Source organism: Plenodomus lingam, assembly GCF_022343315.1.
Source record: "Plenodomus lingam strain CAN1 chromosome Unknown contig_26, whole genome shotgun sequence".
In the NCBI taxonomy this organism is placed as follows: Eukaryota; Fungi; Ascomycota; class Dothideomycetes; order Pleosporales; family Leptosphaeriaceae; genus Plenodomus; species Plenodomus lingam.
In genome coordinates this window covers 1,633,874-1,653,059 of record NW_027093941.1, presented here as the reverse complement: position 1 = coordinate 1,653,059, position 19,186 = coordinate 1,633,874, and the positions used below count along the sequence as shown (strand labels likewise).

The window sequence follows — 19,186 nt, the reverse complement described above, 5'->3', positions numbered from 1 at the left end:
CGTAGAGTCTCAGCCTGTTCTAGAGGATGTTAAAGCGAAGCCTGGTGTTGCGATTGAGAAAGAGGAGGCAACCGAAAAGATAGCGGAGCCAGCTCCTCCAGGCGCTGATGTCAAAGGCGACCGCGCTATCGAGACACCGGCCGAACCTACCCTAGAAGTTACTCAGCCAGACACTGGCCTTGACGCTGAGCTCGAACGTCCGAATGAAGCAGTACTTGAACGTCCTCTAGAGTCAACCGGGAGCAAGATTGAAGAAGCTGTCGGCGCTGCACCTACAGTGGCTGAAGAGGTAAAGCGAGAAGTTCCACAACCTCCAGTATCGAACACGGAGGCTACATCTGCGCCAGTAGAGCGCACTGGTGACGTTGATACTACTCGTGAGCCTGAACAAGACACTTCAAGTCACGAAGTTCCAGCGGCAGTTGTTGAATCGCAGCCTGAAGTAGTTGGCAAGAAAGGTAGGAAGAAGAAGAGTAAAAAGGGTACTACTGAGACGAGCTCGCCGGATATGGCCGAGGTCGCGCCGGAGACCGAAGGTACTCCTGCACCTGAGGTGGCAATCGCCCCTGTACAAGAAGCTGAAGTTATGACTGAGCCTTCTACCACCGAACCATCTTCTGCTAACTCTGCTCCCATCATACATGATAAGCCAAAGCAAGATGCAGTGCCCGTCACCGTAGAGTTGCCGGACAAAGATCTCAACGCCAAGGATGGTGCATTGTTACCTCAACAACAAGACCTTGACCAAGATATCGCACGTACAACTGAGCCTCGGGACGCAATCGCAGAGGATGTTGAAGCCGAACCTACTTCGAAGAAAGCCAAGAAGAAAAAGGCGAAGAAGGGCCAATCAGTCGACATCACCCCGGCCGAGCTAATTGGTGAAGAGCCCGCATCTTCCCAGAATGCGAAAGAAGCTGGGGAGATTATTCAACCTGTGGAGGCAGAGTCGACAACAGCGCCTGAAACGCAGCCTCCAGTTGTCCCAGTTCCCCAGGAGGAGGAATCTCGACAAGAATTCGTAGCTGCACCCGAAACCATCACTCAACCCGTCGAACAGCCTGTGGAAGTTGCACCAACTGACATCATCTACACTCAGCCGACTTCAGCGCAAGATGGGACGAGCCGAGACACAGCAGTCCTTCCTGAGCCGCCTAGTCAAGCGCAGCCAGACGAGCAGACAGAGTCTGTCTCGAAGAAGGGCAAGAAGGGCAAATCTAGCCAGGAGAATGAAGCCGGAGATGCTGTCTCGGTTGTAGTTCAAGATGAGCCTGTTGCTCAAGGTGATTCTGCGGAGAAAGCTTTTGAGCATGTTGCACCACCGGCGGAGATCCCTTTGCCTGAGACGCGGCTTGGTGATGCTGAGATGGACGTTGATCCCTTGGAGGAGAATGTCGATGCGTCTGCTGAGAAGGAGGTGGCGAAGGAGGAGGAGGTGAGGTCGGCTGAGCCAGTGGGGCCTGAGGTGACGATGGAGGAGACTTCGTCTGGTAGTGTCAAGGCGGAAGAGCCCGTTACAGTGGCCGAGCCTGCAGCGGTTGAAGAGCCTATCATTGTGGAAGAAGCAGCCAACTCGAAAAAGGGAAAGAAAAAGAAGGGCAAGAAGAATAAGTCAATTTCTGAGCCTCAGACGCCGGCTACTGAGACGGCGCCGGTTGTTCCCGAAACAACGACCCAGGATGATGTTTTGCCTGCTGCCGATGCCAAGGAAGAATCAGTCCGCGAAATTGTTCCTGATAGGGCTCTTGAGCCAGTTGTTGAGCCGGTCGTCGAGCCTGCTAAGCAGCCCGTGGTGCCAATAATCGATACGGGAGCTTCTACAACAGATCCACTTCCTGAGGGAACCGAAGCAACACCTGAAAGTCTCACATCGCCGCAGCCAAAGGAGGATGCTCTCTCTGCACCGTTGTCCAAGAAAGAAAAGAAGAAGGCCAAGAAGTCTGCAAAGCAAAGTCTCGTTGAGAGTGAGGCGTCAAACATACCTTCTGCACCGGTTGAGGAGATCGCAGAGCAAGTCAGTGAACCAGTTGTCGAGGAACAAATAGCATCTGAGAGTCGCGATTCGGAGGTCCCAACCGTCGTTGAAGCTTCACCTGAAGAACCTAGTGTTGTTGCGGTTGAGGAAACAGTCTCCGAGCTACCTATCGCCCCGGCAGAGACCAAGACCCCTGTTTCTAGCTCTGTCGATACCGCAACGATCTTCGAACCGATCACTCAGGAGACTCCTTTGGATAGCCCGGATGTCCCAGTACAGCCAGAGATTGAAGAGCAGAGTACGCCGTCCAAGAAGGCCAAGAAAAAGGCCAAGAAAGACAAGCGCATCTCTGCAGATGCGAGTGAAGCCTCTGTCCCCTTGGAAACGCCAGCTGTCGACTTACCAGAGGCGTCTATAGAGAATGCTCCAAGCATGGTTTCTGATGTACGTGAAGAGGTCAAGGAACATTCACCCCTTGTGCCAACAGACGTATCCACTCCCGACGAAGCAATTGGCACCAAGGAGCCCGCCACGAACTCAGAAATCCTACCAGCCAATGAGCCAGCACCTACAGACGCCTCGGTGAAGGACTCAACGTCTGCCACCGAGACACCGGCAGTTGAGACAGCGCCGGCAGGAGATGCTCCAACGATGTCAAAGAAGGAGAAAAAGAAGTCCAAGAAGAGCAAGCATGCGTCCATGGTCGAAGAGGCAAGCTCAGTCCCTATTCCAGATACGCCGGTGGAGGAGAGAGAACCCGTACTAGAGGTGTCAACTCCTACGACTACGGCCACAGAGAAGTCTAGCGAGAATCTAGCATCTTCTAAAGAAACTCCGGCTATTCCTATCGCCACTAAGCCAATTGTGGAAGAGCGAGTATCTTCAGCTGAGCCTGTGACGGTCGCTGAGCAGCTACCCATTACGTCAATTGAGGAAATACGAGCGCCAGCAACCGAGCCTGTGACAGTGGAGCTTGAGGATATTCAGGATGCATCAGCCATTCCAATCCCCACCACGCCAGCTGAGGAACGGGAGCAACTTTCCCTTCCGGTATCGACAATCTCCGAGACTACTAGAAGCGAAGATCCACTTTCCGAGACAACCGCCACCGAGGCAGGCACATTGAGCTCTGCCCCAAACCCCGAAACTTCCACACAGCCTGATGTGCTAGAAGACACGGCTAAGTTGTCAAAGAAGGACAGGAAGAAGGCAAAGAAGAACAAGCGCTTGTCTATTGCAGAGGATACAACTTCCGTTCCGCCAACACCTACCGAAGAGAAGAGTGAGCCTGTACTCGATGAACAGACTGTACCGGTACCCATCGAAGAGGGCGCGCGCGAGCTACCAGTTGTGGAGGATGCACCAATTGTTGCCCCAGGGACCGCAGAGGAGCCAACATCGGAGAACGTACCTGCTAAAGAACGCGCCCCTGTCATTGTTCCTGCCATTGAGGAATCAGTTCATGTAGGCGGTCCCATTGTCGAAGAGGTCGCACAAGATACCGTTATTCCAGAAGAGGCAGCGCCTCTTTTCAAGAAAGAGAAGAAGAAGGAAAAAAAGGCAAAACGGACATCCATTGCGGAAAGCGGGACGGCAACACCTCTCGAGACACCGACGGAGGAAAGATTGGAGAATCCGCTCGAGCGAACTGAGAGTACCAAGGTTCCACCTGTCGATGAGCAACAGCCTGCTCTTGCTACAATTGAAGAGCAACAATCGAAGGATGCGGTCGTCCTGGAGCAACCTCCTACGGTCGAGGCAACTGACGAGCCACCTCCAGTGCCTGTCGCGCAGCATGAACAGCAGCCACCAACGAGTGAAGTGACGGTCGACCAACCCGCCAAGGCTATTCCGAATGAGCCCACTACTCTCACGAGCGTCCCAGAGGAAAGCCAGTCACAACAAGACACCCAAGAAGAGCCGTCGACAGCAAAATCAAAGAAAGACAAGAAAAAGGCCAAGAAATCGAAGCATGGTTCAGGAGCTGAGGTTGTTCTGTCGGTGCCATTGACTCCAGTCGACGAGGCGGATAGACAGCTTGTGGATGACGTGAAGGAGGTTGAAAATGTTGCACAGTCAGCTCCAGAGTCTGGGGTTGTTGCTGGACCGTCTACGGCGGATCTTGTTACTGAGGAATCGAGGGTTGAGGAGGCTCCTTATACTGTTGATGAGGGGGCCAAGGTCGACGAAGCGCGCGAAACCGTTTCTCAGAAGCTCAAGGTTGATGAGCCTACTGCAGCCGTTGTTGAAACGTCCACGGTAGAGCATGCTCCTACTGTCATTCCTGAAGACCCTACTTCTTCTGTCTCAACACCGATTGAGGCCACCATTCCAAGCGGCGATCAGCAAAGTTCTGCGCCTTTGTCGAAGAAAGACAAAAAGAAGGCGAAAAAGGCCAGCAAGCTCGACTCGTCTACTGAGGCGGGGCTGTTGGCTCCTTCAACTCCGGTCGATGAGCCTATGACAGCCCCCGACACAGACGTCAAGACGGATGTTACTCTGGAGAAGAAAACGGAGTTCCCAGCTTCGATTGAAGTTCCTGGAAAGACAGCCCTCGAAGCACCTACTGAGCCGACAGTGCCGGTGATTGAACAGCTGATTAAAACGCCAATATCCCCCAAAACGGTTAGCGAACAGACTCCTACGGTCGGGGATGCTGAGCGACTGCCTGCTCCAGTCTCTGCAGCTCCACAGTCTGTACAAGATGCCGAAGAACAAGATAGCTCTGAGCCGAAGTCCAAGAAGAGCAAGAAAAAGGCGAAGAAAGCGTCCAAGCGGAAATCTCTGGCCGAGGCCGAGCTTGCGGAGCCCACATCTCCCGCGGAACCGTTCATCAAAGAAGCTAGAGAGATGCCAATTGATGACGCACGGCTTGCTACACCGCTTGATCGTGACGAGCAGGTGGTCGTAGCTCCTTCGGGCAAACAGCCCACTTTTGATGTTCCAGCTATCACGGACCGCGTGAAGGACCCTGCGACTGTGAAGGATGGACAGGTTGCTACGCCTGCTACGGCTGTAGAGGATGTGCCATCTTCATCTATTGATGAGACTTTACAACCTGTCGTCGACGAAAGGAGATCTTCTCAAGCTGTCAACGATTTCACGGATGAGAATACTCGGAATGAGGAACATACTGTCACTCGTGCCGAGAATGCAAAGACTACCAGTACATCGGATGATCAAGCGTTGAGCTCGCCTGTTGCTCCAGATTTATCTCAGCCTCGAGACACTGTCGCCTCTACAACGGATGACTCAGTCAGTGCTCCGGCTCCAAAGACTGAGAACAAGGAAGAGCCCGAGGCTGAACCTGCGGAGTGGGCTTCTATGTCGAAGTCTCAAAGGAAGAAAGCAAAGAAGGCTAAACGTGCCTCAGTAGTTGAAGATACTCCTTCAGCGCCAGCAACTCCGATCGTAGAAGATCCCAAGGAGCCTGTATTTGAAGATCAGCCAACAATTCCTCGTGAGGATGTATCGCCCGTCCCAGACAAGCCCACTGAGGATCTGTCCTCTATCATTCGGACCGAGGAAGACATTGGCAATGTGAAGCCCACCGAGAATGTAGACGAGTCAACGCCAACAACGTCGACGGGCAAAGACAAGAAGAAAACTAAGAAGCAATCCGAGAAGGCCGCGACTGAGCCTTTTTTAGCCGTTGAGACGCCTGAGGAGGCCAAGGTTCCTGATGCTCAGCCGCCTCTGTCACCTTCTCCACTTTCGGAAACGCCCATATCTTTCTCGGGGGTACCGACCTCATATTCCCATCCTGTTACTGAGAGCGAGTTTGTTGATTCAACGAATGCGAATGCGAGTGCGGATGTGCAGCCTGAGAGCAAAGGTGAGGAGCTCGCAGTTGCCACTGATGAGAAGGGTGACGTGCAGTTGGTGGAGAGCCAATTGGATAGAGTTGATGTAGAAGATCAGAAGGTTTCTGTGGATGAGGGGAAAACCACTGAGAAAGAGACGAAGGAGTGCTTGGTTATCGAGGAGCCTTCAGCCAATGTTCAGCCAACAACTGAGTCCCTTGGTGCAGTTACTGAGGTTCCTGGCGTACCTACCATGATCTCACCCGCCGAGGAACCGGAAACATCTCGTACAGAGGAGTCGACACATGTGGAGCATCTGCCCCAACCTAAGCCGATCAGCCCTGAAGAGTCTGCGCTACCGGAGCCAGCAGCTGGCTCAGAGGAATCGAATGTGATTGCAATTGAGCCTACTGTCGACATCGTTGAGCCTGAAGCAGCCCTATCTGGCCCTCCTGCGACCAGCATTGAGCAGCCCAAGGCCCCTGCGGAAGACGAGAACGACACCAGGGCAATTCCTTCTAAGAAGAAGAAAGGAAAGAAAGGCAAGCGTGAATCTGCCATTTTGGACGTGACGCTAGAAGATACTACTTTGCAACCATCCAGCGATGTGGTCGAGCAGCCTGGTAAAGTTACTGGAGAACCAGAAAGATCCACGCAAGCTCCAAGTCCCAGTCATGAGCCCAGCGAGGGAATCAAGGAAGCACTTGAAGTCGTAATGCCAGAGGTTCTTACTGGATCTTCTGCCGCTGGCGCATCTAAAGATGGTATCCTTCCAGAGCCAAATACATCGACAACTATCCTCGAGGAGCCAGCCACTGGTGTTAGCGAGCCCGAACAGCCGACGGAAATACCCACTGAAGGAAGTTTGACTCTGATATCGAAGGCGGACAAAAAAGAGAAGGAACAAGCGTCAATCCCCATTGTCGAACCTGAAGCGGTATCGAAAGTCCAAGAGCCTCCATCTGAAAAATTTGAAGTTCCACTTGAACAGCGCAGCAATGAATTGCCCGAGAACCCTAAAGAAACCCAGGGGATTGTCGCTGAGCAGCCTCAGACGGTTAGGATGGTTCCAGAGACCTCCAGCGAGCTTCCGCGGCCAGAGTCTACCGAGGAAGCCATGGAGCCCACGGTTTCGAAGAAGGAGAAGAAGAAAAAGGGAAAGAAGGCGAAAGGCCAGTCTGGTATCGCTACCCCAGTCGAGCAGAATGTGCCTGAAGACGTGGTAGAAAAGGCCAAAGACGTGTCTGCGCCAGTCGAGACATCGCCGCCTGAGGTCGATCAACCAGTTGCCGTACCTATCAATGATGCCTCCCTCGATACATCAACCAGGGACGAAAAGGAGGACGAGAAAGCCATGAGATTGGTGCCAGCTATGCCAGCGATCGAACTACCTTCGGAGCCAGCGGTTTCAGATGAGACCGCCCCAAGCATTGCTGATGGGCCGCCTCATGCTGACGTTGTAGATACACCCGCAGTACCTGCTTCTGCTGTTCAAGCAGAGAGTGTTCCATTATCCAAGAAAGACAGGAAGAAGGCTAAGAAGTCAAAGGCCAAATCATCCGATGCTGCCGCTTCAATTGTCGAAGATGCACCCACGCGACTTGCAACTGACATTCCGGAGGTTGACATAGCCGATCAAGGCAATGAATTGACTGTTGAAGACAATATAGCAGCTCCTGCAAGTCAAGATGAAGTTCCTTCTCCTGCCTTTCAAGAAGAGATACTCGCTCCTGTCGTTGAAGAGAAGGTTCCCATATCTACGACTCAAGAAGACATGCCAAAAGAACTTGTAGAAAACCGGAAGATGATCGCAGATGAGGCAACTCCCGTTATATCTAATGAGGATCCCGTTCACAATCAAGAGCCAATTGTCGAGCCTTCTGACACGACTGTCACGCCAGTACAAGAATCCGAGCAAGTACCAGAAGAATCAGGCACCGCGATGAGCTCAAAGAAGAAAAAGGGAAAGAATGGCAAGAAATCTGGAATCTCGACACCTGCTCTAGAAGAACAGGGCCCAGTCGAGGCCGTTTCTGATACACCATCTTTGGCAGAGGTCGCACCAGTTGCAACTTCTGAGCCAACCTTAGCTGAGGCCATTGAGAATCAAACACCGCCGACAGAAGTAACATCGATAACGCAAGAGCCTCAAATGGATATGAAACCTCGTATCGAAGAGTCAACGCCGGAATCACAACCTACAAAGGCAGTTGAAGACAAGGTTAAACCCGCTGAACCTAGAGGTCTCAAGGACGCTCTTTCGATACCCACGAGTGAAACTGTGACTACGCCTATTGCGAAGCCTGTGGAGCACGCGCCCATCACAGAACCAGTTCTTGACGTCACCACAGGAGCTGTCGACACGGAAGACACTGTACCAGGTCGCAAATTGAGCAAGAAGGAGAGGAAGGCCCTAGCAAAAGCGGACTTGTCCGCACCAATTGATGAATCTATCATCGAGGATACTGCACAGGTAGAAGCAGAAGTGAAAGATTCTGCGCCAATTTCACCTGTGGCCGATCTCATCAAAACGGACACTACTCGAGATGCTTCACAAGGCGCAGAAATGTCCACCGAGGTCCCTTCAGCATCGGTTGAGACAGTACCGGTCTTACCAGAAGCGAGCGTGGCTGCTCCAGAAGTCGTCGAAGCTGATATGGCCAACAAACAGGACACTGTCGTCGATGACGAATCTCCGTTGAAGAAAGGGAAGAAAAACAAGAAAGATAAAAAGAGCAAGAAAGCGTCCTTCTCTCTTGATACAGCGGAGGCATCTCAGAGTGAATCTGCTACCGCGGAGCCCATCGTTTCAGAACCATTCGTCAATTTGGAGGAGGCTCAGGATAAGTCTTCTGTTACTGATTCAATGCCTGATCGCTCGCCGAAGCAGGGGCCTAGCGCGGAGCCACCTCCAGTCCAGCCAACACCAAAATCGCAGGAGTTCGTCGATAGAACTACTGGCGAATCCGCTCAACAGGATATGGGTAGCCCTTTTGTGGTCGACGGCGATCAGGCGTTCTCTGACGAGCAGCCAACTCCGGTCACATTTACCGAAAGCTCTCCAGCGATTGACCCTGCACCCACAACTATGATCCAGGGGGACGAGGAAAATGCTCTAGTTAGTCGCAAGGCTTCCAAGAAGAGAAATAAAGGAAAGAAGGCTTCAATCGCTACAGATGAATCGGCCGCGATCATAGAAGAAACGACAATACCTGCTGTACCTTCGACTGAAGAGCAAGAAATATCGAAGGAGACTACCTTAGTCTCTGCTCCGACAGAAAAATTCAAGACGCTGGATCCAGGCCAATCTTCGGAGATCGAGCAGGCTGAACCATCTCTGATTGTGCCCGTGCTGGAGACTCCCACTCAGTCATCAGAGACCAACATCGAATCTTCGAAACCTACGAAAGCTGTTAGTGCGAAGACTGAGGCAGACTCAGGCTCGACGCCGTCCAAGAAGTCTAAAAAGGACAAAAAGAAGACCAGGAAAAGCACGCACGCCACTGAGGACATCGCTTTGACGGAGCCTTCAGACAATACTCGCTTGCCAGGAGAGCAGAGTACCACCGTTCTGCCAAGCTTTGAGAAGCCGACAAACGTCCAAGACACCATCCTTCCAACGCCAGAGGATAGAGATGTACCGCTTCCAGACTCCAAGACTCAAGATACCGACATCGTTCAGCAAGATGAAAAGGCTTCAGAGCTCACTCGGGAAGATGAGCAGAAACCAAAGACTTTCGACGAGCCCGAAGCCGCGCTCTCACGTACTCCGTCAACAAAGAGCGAGAAGAAGGTCAAGATGAGCCCTGACGGTATTGATAATCCGAAAGGCGAAGAGCCTGTATCCTCTGTGCCAAACATGAAGACAGAACCCGTCGCGACACCTGAGATTCAGCATGTCCCATCTGATGGTGTACTTGACCTCCCTGAAGCTGCTGTAGACTGCCAGGGTCCCGGATCAACGACACAAGATGCGCCTCAACAAGATGCGAAAGTTGAAGATGCGGGAGATGCACAGAACCCTCATGTACCCATACAGAAGGACTCCCGTGACACAGCTGTGTCCACGGTCGAGCCCGCCGCTGAGGGACAAGTAGGCACCCAGCCAAAAAATCTCCCGCCATCTGAGCTCTCACCATCGCTCAAGGCTATCCAGGACGAAGTAGCTGATTTGAAAGCGCGCTCTGAAGCGCTGGACAACAGCTTGGCTAAGGAAGAAGTGCCCAAAGACATTTCCCCGTCTTCCGCTTCAAAACCTAGCACCTCTGTAGTCGATATTGTCAACAAGCTCAACAAAAAGGAAAAGAAAAAGACTAAGAAGGTAAAGGATAGCGGTCTTGATTCGACTCCGACGACTCCTGCGGCTGATTCTTTGGCTGCGGTCGAGACGAAGGAGACGAAAGAGACGGCTGGACCTTCTGCTGTAGGAGAGAATGACCGTGCTCTTGAACCAGCCCCGACGACTCCTGCAGCCGAATCTTCGGTTGTGGTTGAGACGAAGGAGGGGTTTGAGAGTCCTACCGTGGAAGATGAACTTCGCGCTCCTGACACTTTCATGCCCGAGCTTGTTAAGGCAGACGAGCAGGTGGTGGACGAGAAAATCGCTGAGTCCAGACCTTCAGAGAACCTCGAGACTAGCCAGGATGCTATCATCGCTCCAATTACTATAGAGACTTCAGAGCCAGACAAGGGAGAACACTCGGTTCCGTCTCGCAAATCGAGCAAGAAGGATAAGAAGAAGCAGGCAAAGGCGTCTGCGATTAGCAAGAATGAGCCACTCCCCGACAACAATGAAGTACAGCCAACAACCACCACAGAGGCAGAGCTTGAGAAAGAATTGAAATCACCAGCAGCCGTCGAACAGAGCACTCCTTTCGAAGTTAGTCCAAGTACCTCTCACAAGCTCGATAAGAGAGAAAAGAGTCCTCAAGCGTTACCAAGTCAACAGGACGATGTACCAGTGGAAAATGCAGCAAGCTCCGCCTCCACTACAGAAGCTGGTAAAAAGGAGGTGCAAGGAGAAGAAAATGATGACTTGTCCAAGCAAGAGCAAGTGAGAGACGATGCAAAAGTTGCCAAGTCTTCAGATCAAGAAAGAGTAGCTTCAGAGGTAGATCAAACTGTCATCGATGAGGAAACCGATGTTAGCCTCCCCGGTCAAAATACTCCCCCAGCCGTGGTCTTAGAAGAGACTGTCAACCCCAGTCTCGAGGCGCCAAGCGTCGCCGTTGACATCGATGCGGCGAGCGATGTGAAAACTACAGACGTCATGGAAGAGGAGAACACGGTGACCCCTGCTCCCACTCGCAAGAAGAGCAAAAAGGAAAAGAAGGAGAGCGAGAAGAAGGATACTATTATGGACGTTGCAGAGCCAGACAAGTCTGACAATACAGCAATGGGGCAGAGTGGACCCGTCATTGAACCGGTTTCCGAGCCACAGCGTACAATAGAAAAGGACATACCGACTACATTGGATATGCAACCTGAACACCCTGTCAACATTACTCGCCCACCAACTTCTGAGAAACCGAGTCAGTCTACAGAACGCACATCAAGATCAGGCACTGAACCCGTACTTCTGGACGAAAATCGCACGCAAGACCCCACGTCATCGTTTAAGGATAAGGGGAAGCGGAAGTTGGATACGGTCACTGCTCCTTCTGGAGCAATCATTGCACACCCGCCAGTACCTACTCAGGCAGATGTCAAGTCTGTGCCAAGATCGGGGTCAAAATCAGACGCGGTCTTTCTCGAGGACACAAACGTGACCATTGAGCAGAATAACAAAGAAATACCAGTTGACACTGTTAAAAAGGCAGCAGAAGCTACATCTCCTCCTACAGCACATAACTTGCAAGAGGCGATCGAAATTCCAGAAGCAGCGGAGCCTGAAACGCGCAGTTCGAAGACGTCTAAGAAGGAGAAGCGACGATCCAAGAAGGATGCTGAGGCTACTGAAAAGCCTCTCGTAGCAGCGATCGAGGCGAACGCTGGAACTCCAGCGGCTAAGCTCACCCCCACCGCCCAGGACAAAACACCGGTCGCATCTCATCCTGTCAAAGACCTTCCCCCGACCTCATCACAACCTAGCTTCTCTCTAGAAGAACAACAAACACCAAGTTTGAGCAAGAAGCCTTCAAAAACGCAACAATTAGCAGCCTTGTTTGAACGCGGAACTTCAGCGGAGGAGTCGACTTCTGCACGTGAACTACGCAGAGACGGTATTGGCAGCGTCAAGGATCTTGCTGAACGATACGAAGGCCAATCACGTTCTGTGACTCCTGTTTTGCAGCCGCATTCTGACAAACGTAATGTCTCGAGAGCTGCATCGCAAGACAAATTGCGCACGCACTCTCCTGCTCACGATGTAGATTTCGCTGCTACAGTGGCCGCCAGTCTGTCTGAGTCAGGTTTCGACCCAGGTTATGTTATCAATGATTCCACCTTCCATCGATCTACCTCTTCCCATAGTGTCCGAGACATTGGGCATGATGACGAAGTAGCAGCGGCAAAGGAGAGGGCGACGACATCGCGACTCGGCAGTCTGAGTCGCTCTTCTTCCTTCTCCGGCTCACCACGAATGCGGCCTGTCAAAGACCTTGGGCCTAGTGTTCTACCGCCTATCGAGGTGGCCGCTGCATCTACGGATGCTATTTCCTTCGACCCACTCGATGTACTCAATGATCCAACTTTCTCCCGACGCAAAACCCCTCCTGGTGTGCTCGAGGAGGCGGATCCTGACGAGCTGTACATATCTCCAAACGTCACCACAAGAGCAAGGGGCAAGAAGAAACGTGCGCTCCCCTCCGATACAGCTGTCAAGAGTGGAGGAGACGACAAGTCCAGCCGGGGAGAAGGACTTGTGGTGCCGGGCGAAGCTCCCAGTGAATCAACACTCGCCGACTTGTCCGACAAGCCCAGCAATCAGGAATCCATCGACGCTTCGCCAAACACATCATCAAAGAAAGATAGGAAGTCAAAGGATAAGAAGGATACGAAACAGACTCCACTTGCACAAGATCGTGTTGAGTATGCAGCTACTGAGACTCCGGCGATCGAGACTCCTACACAGGAGACTCTTGCTGTTGAGACTCCGGCTGACTCCACGGTTCGCAAGGTAGAGACTAAGAAATCCGGACCTCTGGCTTCTCTTCCAGAGAGTGTGCCGCTTCAACAAGAAAAGAGCGTCGGTAGAAAGATTTCCGAGCAAGTGACCCCCGGCCAGCAGACAAGTGTGGATCATAAGCGCCGAGCACATCCTGTGGCGTCCGAGGAGGATGAGCCAGAAGGCAAGCGTCTTCACACTCTGGAGCCACGAACTGCAGAAGAGGGTTCGACTACTCGTGAGCCCACTACAGGTACTAAGCCGGATTGGTCCTTGCCTGGAATTCGTGACAGTGCTGTCGACGTCACAGACTCACCAATTCGGACTGTCACTCCGTCCTTACACGAGAATACACGCGACGATGCGGTCATTCAACGTCCACAGGTAGAGCAGGTTCAGGCTCCTATAAGCGAAAAGAAACGAACTTCAAAAGAGCCTAAAACACCAACTCATCAGTCTATACGTCGCACCGAACGCGATCAGGAAACCGAGGAAAGCCCGTCACTCCCACACCATTCGGCTCATACAGGCGTACCGGCGCCCTCTGGCACAGATCGGGCAACGAAAGAACGGACATCTTACTTGTTCGATTCTTCACCATCAACACGCGGTTTCGAGACCCCAGCAGCAATCGTACCGGAAACGCCCATGGTGATCGATACGCCTTCGAAGGACAGCCGCACATCATCACGATCAACGGAGAAGACGTCCAAGCCTCACAACGAAATGTCCCCTACTAAAGAAGTCAAGAAGACCGAACCATATCAGTCAATCTTTGGTGACCCCAGCGAGAAGTCATCAGTGAAGAGTCCCACACTCTCAATGTCCAGTCCCAAACACATGCGTACGCCTGGCAATCTGCAGCTTGACACGATCAAGGAAGCTAGTCCCGATGACTCTCAATTGCACAAGAAATCACGAGCTATTACAGATGTCGGGGCACCAGATCGAGGTGTAAAGTCCGCTCGCCATGCTGAGAGCTCGAAGACATTTACAGATCGTCTCAAGTCACCACCACCGGTCAGTCCCACGCCATCAAGTCGCAGATCTTTACCTGCACCAGACACGACGGGAAGAAGAACGCCTTCTGGGTCGAAAGATACGCCATGGCATCAAGTCAACGAAAGCGTAGACCGAAATATGACTTTGAGTCCTGCTCGTCGGATGCCTCGGTCTTCTCCGAGTATGGATCCGATCAAGCAGCATATGGCAGAACAGCGCTCGCCTAGTGTTCGCAGCGAGCGCTCCATGAGCAATATTGCCAAAACCAGGACGACGGATCAAGAACGTCCTTTGAGCTCCTTGAGCTCCCGTTCCACGCAGTCTTTGCGTCGTATAGACCGGAGCGCGTCAGGTGACCTGAGAAATGCGGCTAGGCTTGGCGAGGTCAATGCGCCGGACGCTAGAAGCATGACACCCAACAACCTCTCAGACGTCGCACTTGCGGCTGGAGCGACCGCTGCCATCGCAGCAGAGTCAAAGTACGATCCAGTTCGAGGAGAAGGCAAGGGTCGCCGTTCCAGTATGCCGCCAGAAACCTATGTAAGTCATGATAATGCTGTTGCGACGGCCGGTGCGAAGGTTGCTAACGGCGTGCAGGAAGCATGGGGTGAGGCCCAAGGGTCTTCAATGTCGCCCACGCGCCCACCAAGCGTGCGCAAACGTCAAAGCATGCAGATCATGGATCTACAGTCACAACTCGACCAACTTGCAGCACAGAATCATTCACTCGAAGAAGCTACCAAGAAAGCTGAGGAGGCGCTGCAGGCTACGCAACACCAGCGCCAAATCGACGAGCAATTGATTGCCGAAGAGGTGGAAGCACGTGACCGCGAAATCCACAAGAGGGATATTGAGATTGCGCAATTGAAAGACACGATTCAGCGGCTGCATGAGGAGATTCGACGCCTGACAGAACTCAACAATACCCTCAATGAGGCCAATCGCAATTTGACCAACGACACCAACGAAAGATATGCTCAACTACAGTCCGAAGGGCAACTCATTCAACAGCAATGGGAGGCATCGCAAAGGGAGTTGGAAGCTCTTCGAAAACAACAAGAAATCATGACAAGAGGCATGGCCGATGCGGTTCGTGACGAAGTTGGCATTGCGCTTGATGAGCGCAACGCCGAGATTGATCGTTTGACCGCAGAGCTCACCAGCGCCAAAGAACAGGTCAAGGCGTTACAGAAGCAGATTCTTGCAACCAAGAAGCCAGGCGAAAGCTTCCTCACTGTCCGCGATGAGGACTACTTTGACAGCGCATGTCAACAACTCTGTCAACATGTCCAACAGTGGGTATTGCGATTCTCCAAATTCTCGGACACCCGACCTTGCCGTCTCTCGTCGGAAATCTCGGCAGACACAAGACTGGACTCAGCTACCCGACAGAAGATCGACACTCGACTTGACAATGCCATTCTTGATGGCTCGGATGTCGATGCCTTGTTGGCAGATCGTGTAAAGCGTCGAGATGTGTTCATGTCTGTAGTCATGACTATGATCTGGGAATATGTCTTTACAAGATATCTATTTGGTATGGACCGAGAACAGCGACAGAAGCTCAAGTCGCTAGAGAAGACCCTGTCGGAAGTTGGTGAGTACATTCGAAATAGTCATGCACGACATTCACATTAACAAAAAGCAGGTCCACCACGTGCTGTAGCTCAATGGCGAGCTATTACACTCACATTGCTCTCAAAGAGAGAGCCTTTTATTCAACAGCGCGCTCAAGATACTGAAGCTGTTGTGCAAGAAATTTACAGCACACTTTCGACTCTCCTGCCGCCACCATCAAACCTTGAGCGGCAGATCCAGGAGTCTCTGCGCAATGTCATGCGTCTCGCTGTCGAACTATCCATCGAGATGCGCACCCAACGCGCAGAATACATCATGCTGCCGCCACTCCAGCCGGAGTACGACACCAACGGCGACCTCGTCGCCAAAGTAACGTTCAACGCGTCCCTCATGAACGAGCGTTCCGGAGATACGACCTCCAACGAAGAGCTTGAGAGCCGTGGGTCGATAGTCAAGATTGTCCTGTTCCCACTGGTCGTCAAGAAGGGTGATGACTTTGGTGAGGGACAGGACGAGATTGTGGTCTGTCCTGCGCAAGTGCTCGTTGCCAAACCCAGTAAGAAAGTGGTACGCGTCTCGAGTCAGGCCATGTCGATCAATCGGCCAGATTCAAGATCGAGTCGCATCAGCCGGATGACGAGTATTGTGCCTGACGGTTCGGTCATGGATCTCAGCAAGTAATTTGTGTAAGATTATTAGGAAGGGAGGGATTTTTCATTTGATTGGGTTTTTACGTCTCTTTGTCCTGTATTTTCTTTATTCATTGTTTTGGTTACGGGCGGAGCGGAGTATTTTGGCTTTGGCGTTTGGGGGCTAAGATACCTATATCCTTACACACTTTTTTTACGAATTTCCTTGCTCAACGGAATGGGGGTTTGGGGAGGAGGGTCTGGACTGCATGATTAAGCATGGCGTGGGAAGGCGCATACGTGCAAGCGATTGAATTGTACGCTGGGTACTTCATCTGGGCGGATCGGATTGTATTATATCGGACCAAATTTCCATCTTCTTTACTATTCATACATGATACTCTATGATTTTCCAACATCTTCACAAAACCACTCAGGCATATACACCACACCCCTCTTCCATCGTCAAAGAAACGCCCCAGGAGATCCATCCATCTCAACCCCAAGCAAACGAAAAACAATGATCCGCTATTTAAGGCCTCCCGTCCGAACCGAACCACATGCTAACATGGTACAATATGTACCCGACCCCTCTCTCGCATAACTAGTGCCTCGGCCCGTCCAACTCCCCCTCCCCCTCCCTCCCTCTTCACCAATTGCCGCAACCCACTCCCCTTTGTAGCGCACTGGTCCGCGCCACCACCATCCATCCGCACCCGGTCTATAAGATTCCCGGATCGCAGATCGCAGATTGTTGGTTGGGTCGGGGTGAGTTGGAGTGCGTTTGATGGATTGGTTAGTGTTTGTTGCGGCAAAAGCAGGCGGGTCTGGGCAGGGGGGGGAGGGGAGGGGAGGGGCATGTGTGCTGGCAAGGGGGGGTAAGGAAAGGGAATGCCACGGCCCACGGATGCGAAGATGGAATCTCGGGGTCTGGGCGAGGTTTCGTTGGCGGGTTGGGCGTTTGCAGTGGGGAAGGGGGGGGGGGGTGATGTGGCACGGACTGGTTGTCTTAATTTCATCTCATCTGGGTTGGGCTGATCTTTTGGGGGGGGGGGGGAGCGGAGGGGATTTCTTTTTCGTTCTGACATCTTTACTTCTGCCTTGTCTTGTCTCCTTGTCCGTTTAGATTTTTGGATAGCTGTGGAAAGGAAACGCGGTACATCACTGTCCAGGCGGGTTGTGTGAAGATTGGTTTTTGGGCCGTCTTGTTGACTTGCAGACTGCTTTTTTGTTTACCGAGTGAAGAGAGTGGATTAGGGCAATTGAGTATATCAGGGGGAAATAAAATCGGCGGTCAAGATGCCGATTCGCAGTCAGTGGAGTCTTGCTCGTGAAGGTATGTTGGATTTTCGGTCTGCGACTTCTACATGAGTAAGCTGGGTGGGCGGGAAAGTGAAGTCGAAGCGGAGACTTGAATCTTTGAAGCCTCGACAAGGACATCTAAAGAGATGAAGACAGATGAAACAAACTAACCCACCATGAACATCCAGGCGTAACCGGCGACACCCTCACCCGCCTCATCTCCCTCACAGCCCTCAACCCCGCCCTCACACTCCCCCTCCTCCTCCTCGCCCGCTATACCACCACAGGCGAGCTCTTTGCGCGCGACCACGGCACCGCACTACGGCATCTCAAGACGCTCGTGGGACTGGGCGTGGTGCACCGGCTCAACAGCTGGCTCAACAACACGGTGGTGAATAACTTCTCACGCGACGTGTATGATTGGGACAAGGAGGTTGTAGTCGTGACGGGGGGAAGCGATGGGATTGGGAAGATTGTGGTGGGCTTGTTGGCGGAGAGGGGGGTCAAGGTTGCGGTTGTGGATGTGCAGGAGCCTACTTATGAGGGTATGTGTGTGCTTTTTTTCTTGTTTTCGTGTGTTGCACGTTGGTTTCTAGGGGTTTCTTTTGCCAAAGTCAAATGGCGTCGAGTACATCAACAAAACCATGCCTGCTAACATGAAGAAACTCGTACCGATAGTTCAACCATCAGTAACCTATTTCCCCTGCGACCTCACCTCCCCATCCTCCATCACCGCCGCCGCAACCGCAATCACCACCGCCCTAGGCCCCCCCACCATCCTCATCAACAACGCCGGCGTGGCACGAGGCAAAGACATCCTCTCAACCACCGAAGCCGACATCAACCTAACCTTCAAAGTAAACACCTTCTCGCACTACCACCTCGCCCAGGCCTTTCTACCACACATGATCCAAACCAACCACGGCATGGTCGTCACCGTCGCCAGTCTGGCGGGCTACATCACAGCGCCCAAGATGGTCGACTATGCGGCCAGCAAGGCGGCCGCGATTTCCTTTCACGAGGGACTGACGGCCGAGCTCGTGGCGCTGTACAAGGCGCCGCGGGTGCGCACCGTGCTCATGTGTCAGGGGTATACGCGCACGAAGCTGTTTGAGGGGTTTGGCGGCAAGGTTTTGTATCCGGAGACGGTGGCCGAGGAGATTGTGAAGGCGGTGTTTGCGGGTAAGAGTCGGGTTGTGGTGTTGCCGGAGACGGCGTGGGCACTTGCGCCGCGGTTGAGGGGTTGGCCGGTTTGGTGTCAGACGCTGGTGCGGCGGAATTTGGATCTGATGAAGGAGTGGAGGGGGAGGCAGGTTGTGCAGCCTAGTTTGGGGGCCGAGGGTGGGAAGAGGGAGGAAGTGGAGGACAGTACGGTGTTGGTGGATGGGGAGTAGAGTATAGTGAGATGAAGAGGTGGCAGGGGAGAAAGTGCATACGGAAGAGCGTCTGGGGTAAATAAAGTCTTTCATATACACGAGCAACCGTAAATTCTCATCTTTGAAATAAGAAACCCGCAAATCATAAACATGATTGGAAAAAGCCGTCATCATCTCTAGCGTATTGGAAGCGACTTGTCATCCTCGGGCCAATTTTCAGCCGTCAAGATCTCCGGGATACCTGAGCCCGAGTCTTTTCTTGTTGTTTCGACCAGTCGTAGATGGCCCCTTCCTTATACATAACCACAATGGGTTTCAAAAAAGAGGGCCCCAATGTTCGCATCTACAAATCCGCGAACTGCCCTAAAGGTCTACTGTATGTATCCCTTGTGGATCACAGGACCCAGTTGCTAAAC

General features: G+C 52.5%; 2 protein-coding genes across 2 annotated transcripts in view; both read left to right on the top strand.

Annotated features, from left to right (window-relative positions):
* Positions 1 to 16,144, top strand: part of IAQ61_006823 (uncharacterized protein) — a gene marked incomplete at both ends in the record, with an annotated part of 29,363 nt that extends 13,219 nt beyond the window's left edge. The window contains 3 exons of the mRNA XM_066097321.1: positions 6 to 14,425; positions 14,483 to 15,482; positions 15,534 to 16,144. Coding sequence (XP_065952798.1) covers positions 6 to 14,425; positions 14,483 to 15,482; positions 15,534 to 16,144 — 16,031 coding nt within the window. The remainder of the gene's footprint in view (positions 1 to 5; positions 14,426 to 14,482; positions 15,483 to 15,533) is intronic.
* Positions 16,145 to 17,391: 1,247 nt separating this feature from the next.
* Positions 17,392 to 18,788, top strand: IAQ61_006822 (uncharacterized protein; the record flags this gene model as incomplete). The annotated part of the gene is made up of 3 exons (XM_003845668.1): positions 17,392 to 17,428; positions 17,583 to 17,939; positions 18,073 to 18,788. The coding sequence occupies 3 exons, from the start codon at positions 17,392 to 17,394 to the stop codon at positions 18,786 to 18,788; spliced, it is 1,110 nt and encodes a 369-aa protein (XP_003845716.1).
* Positions 18,789 to 19,186: the final 398 nt, after the last annotated feature.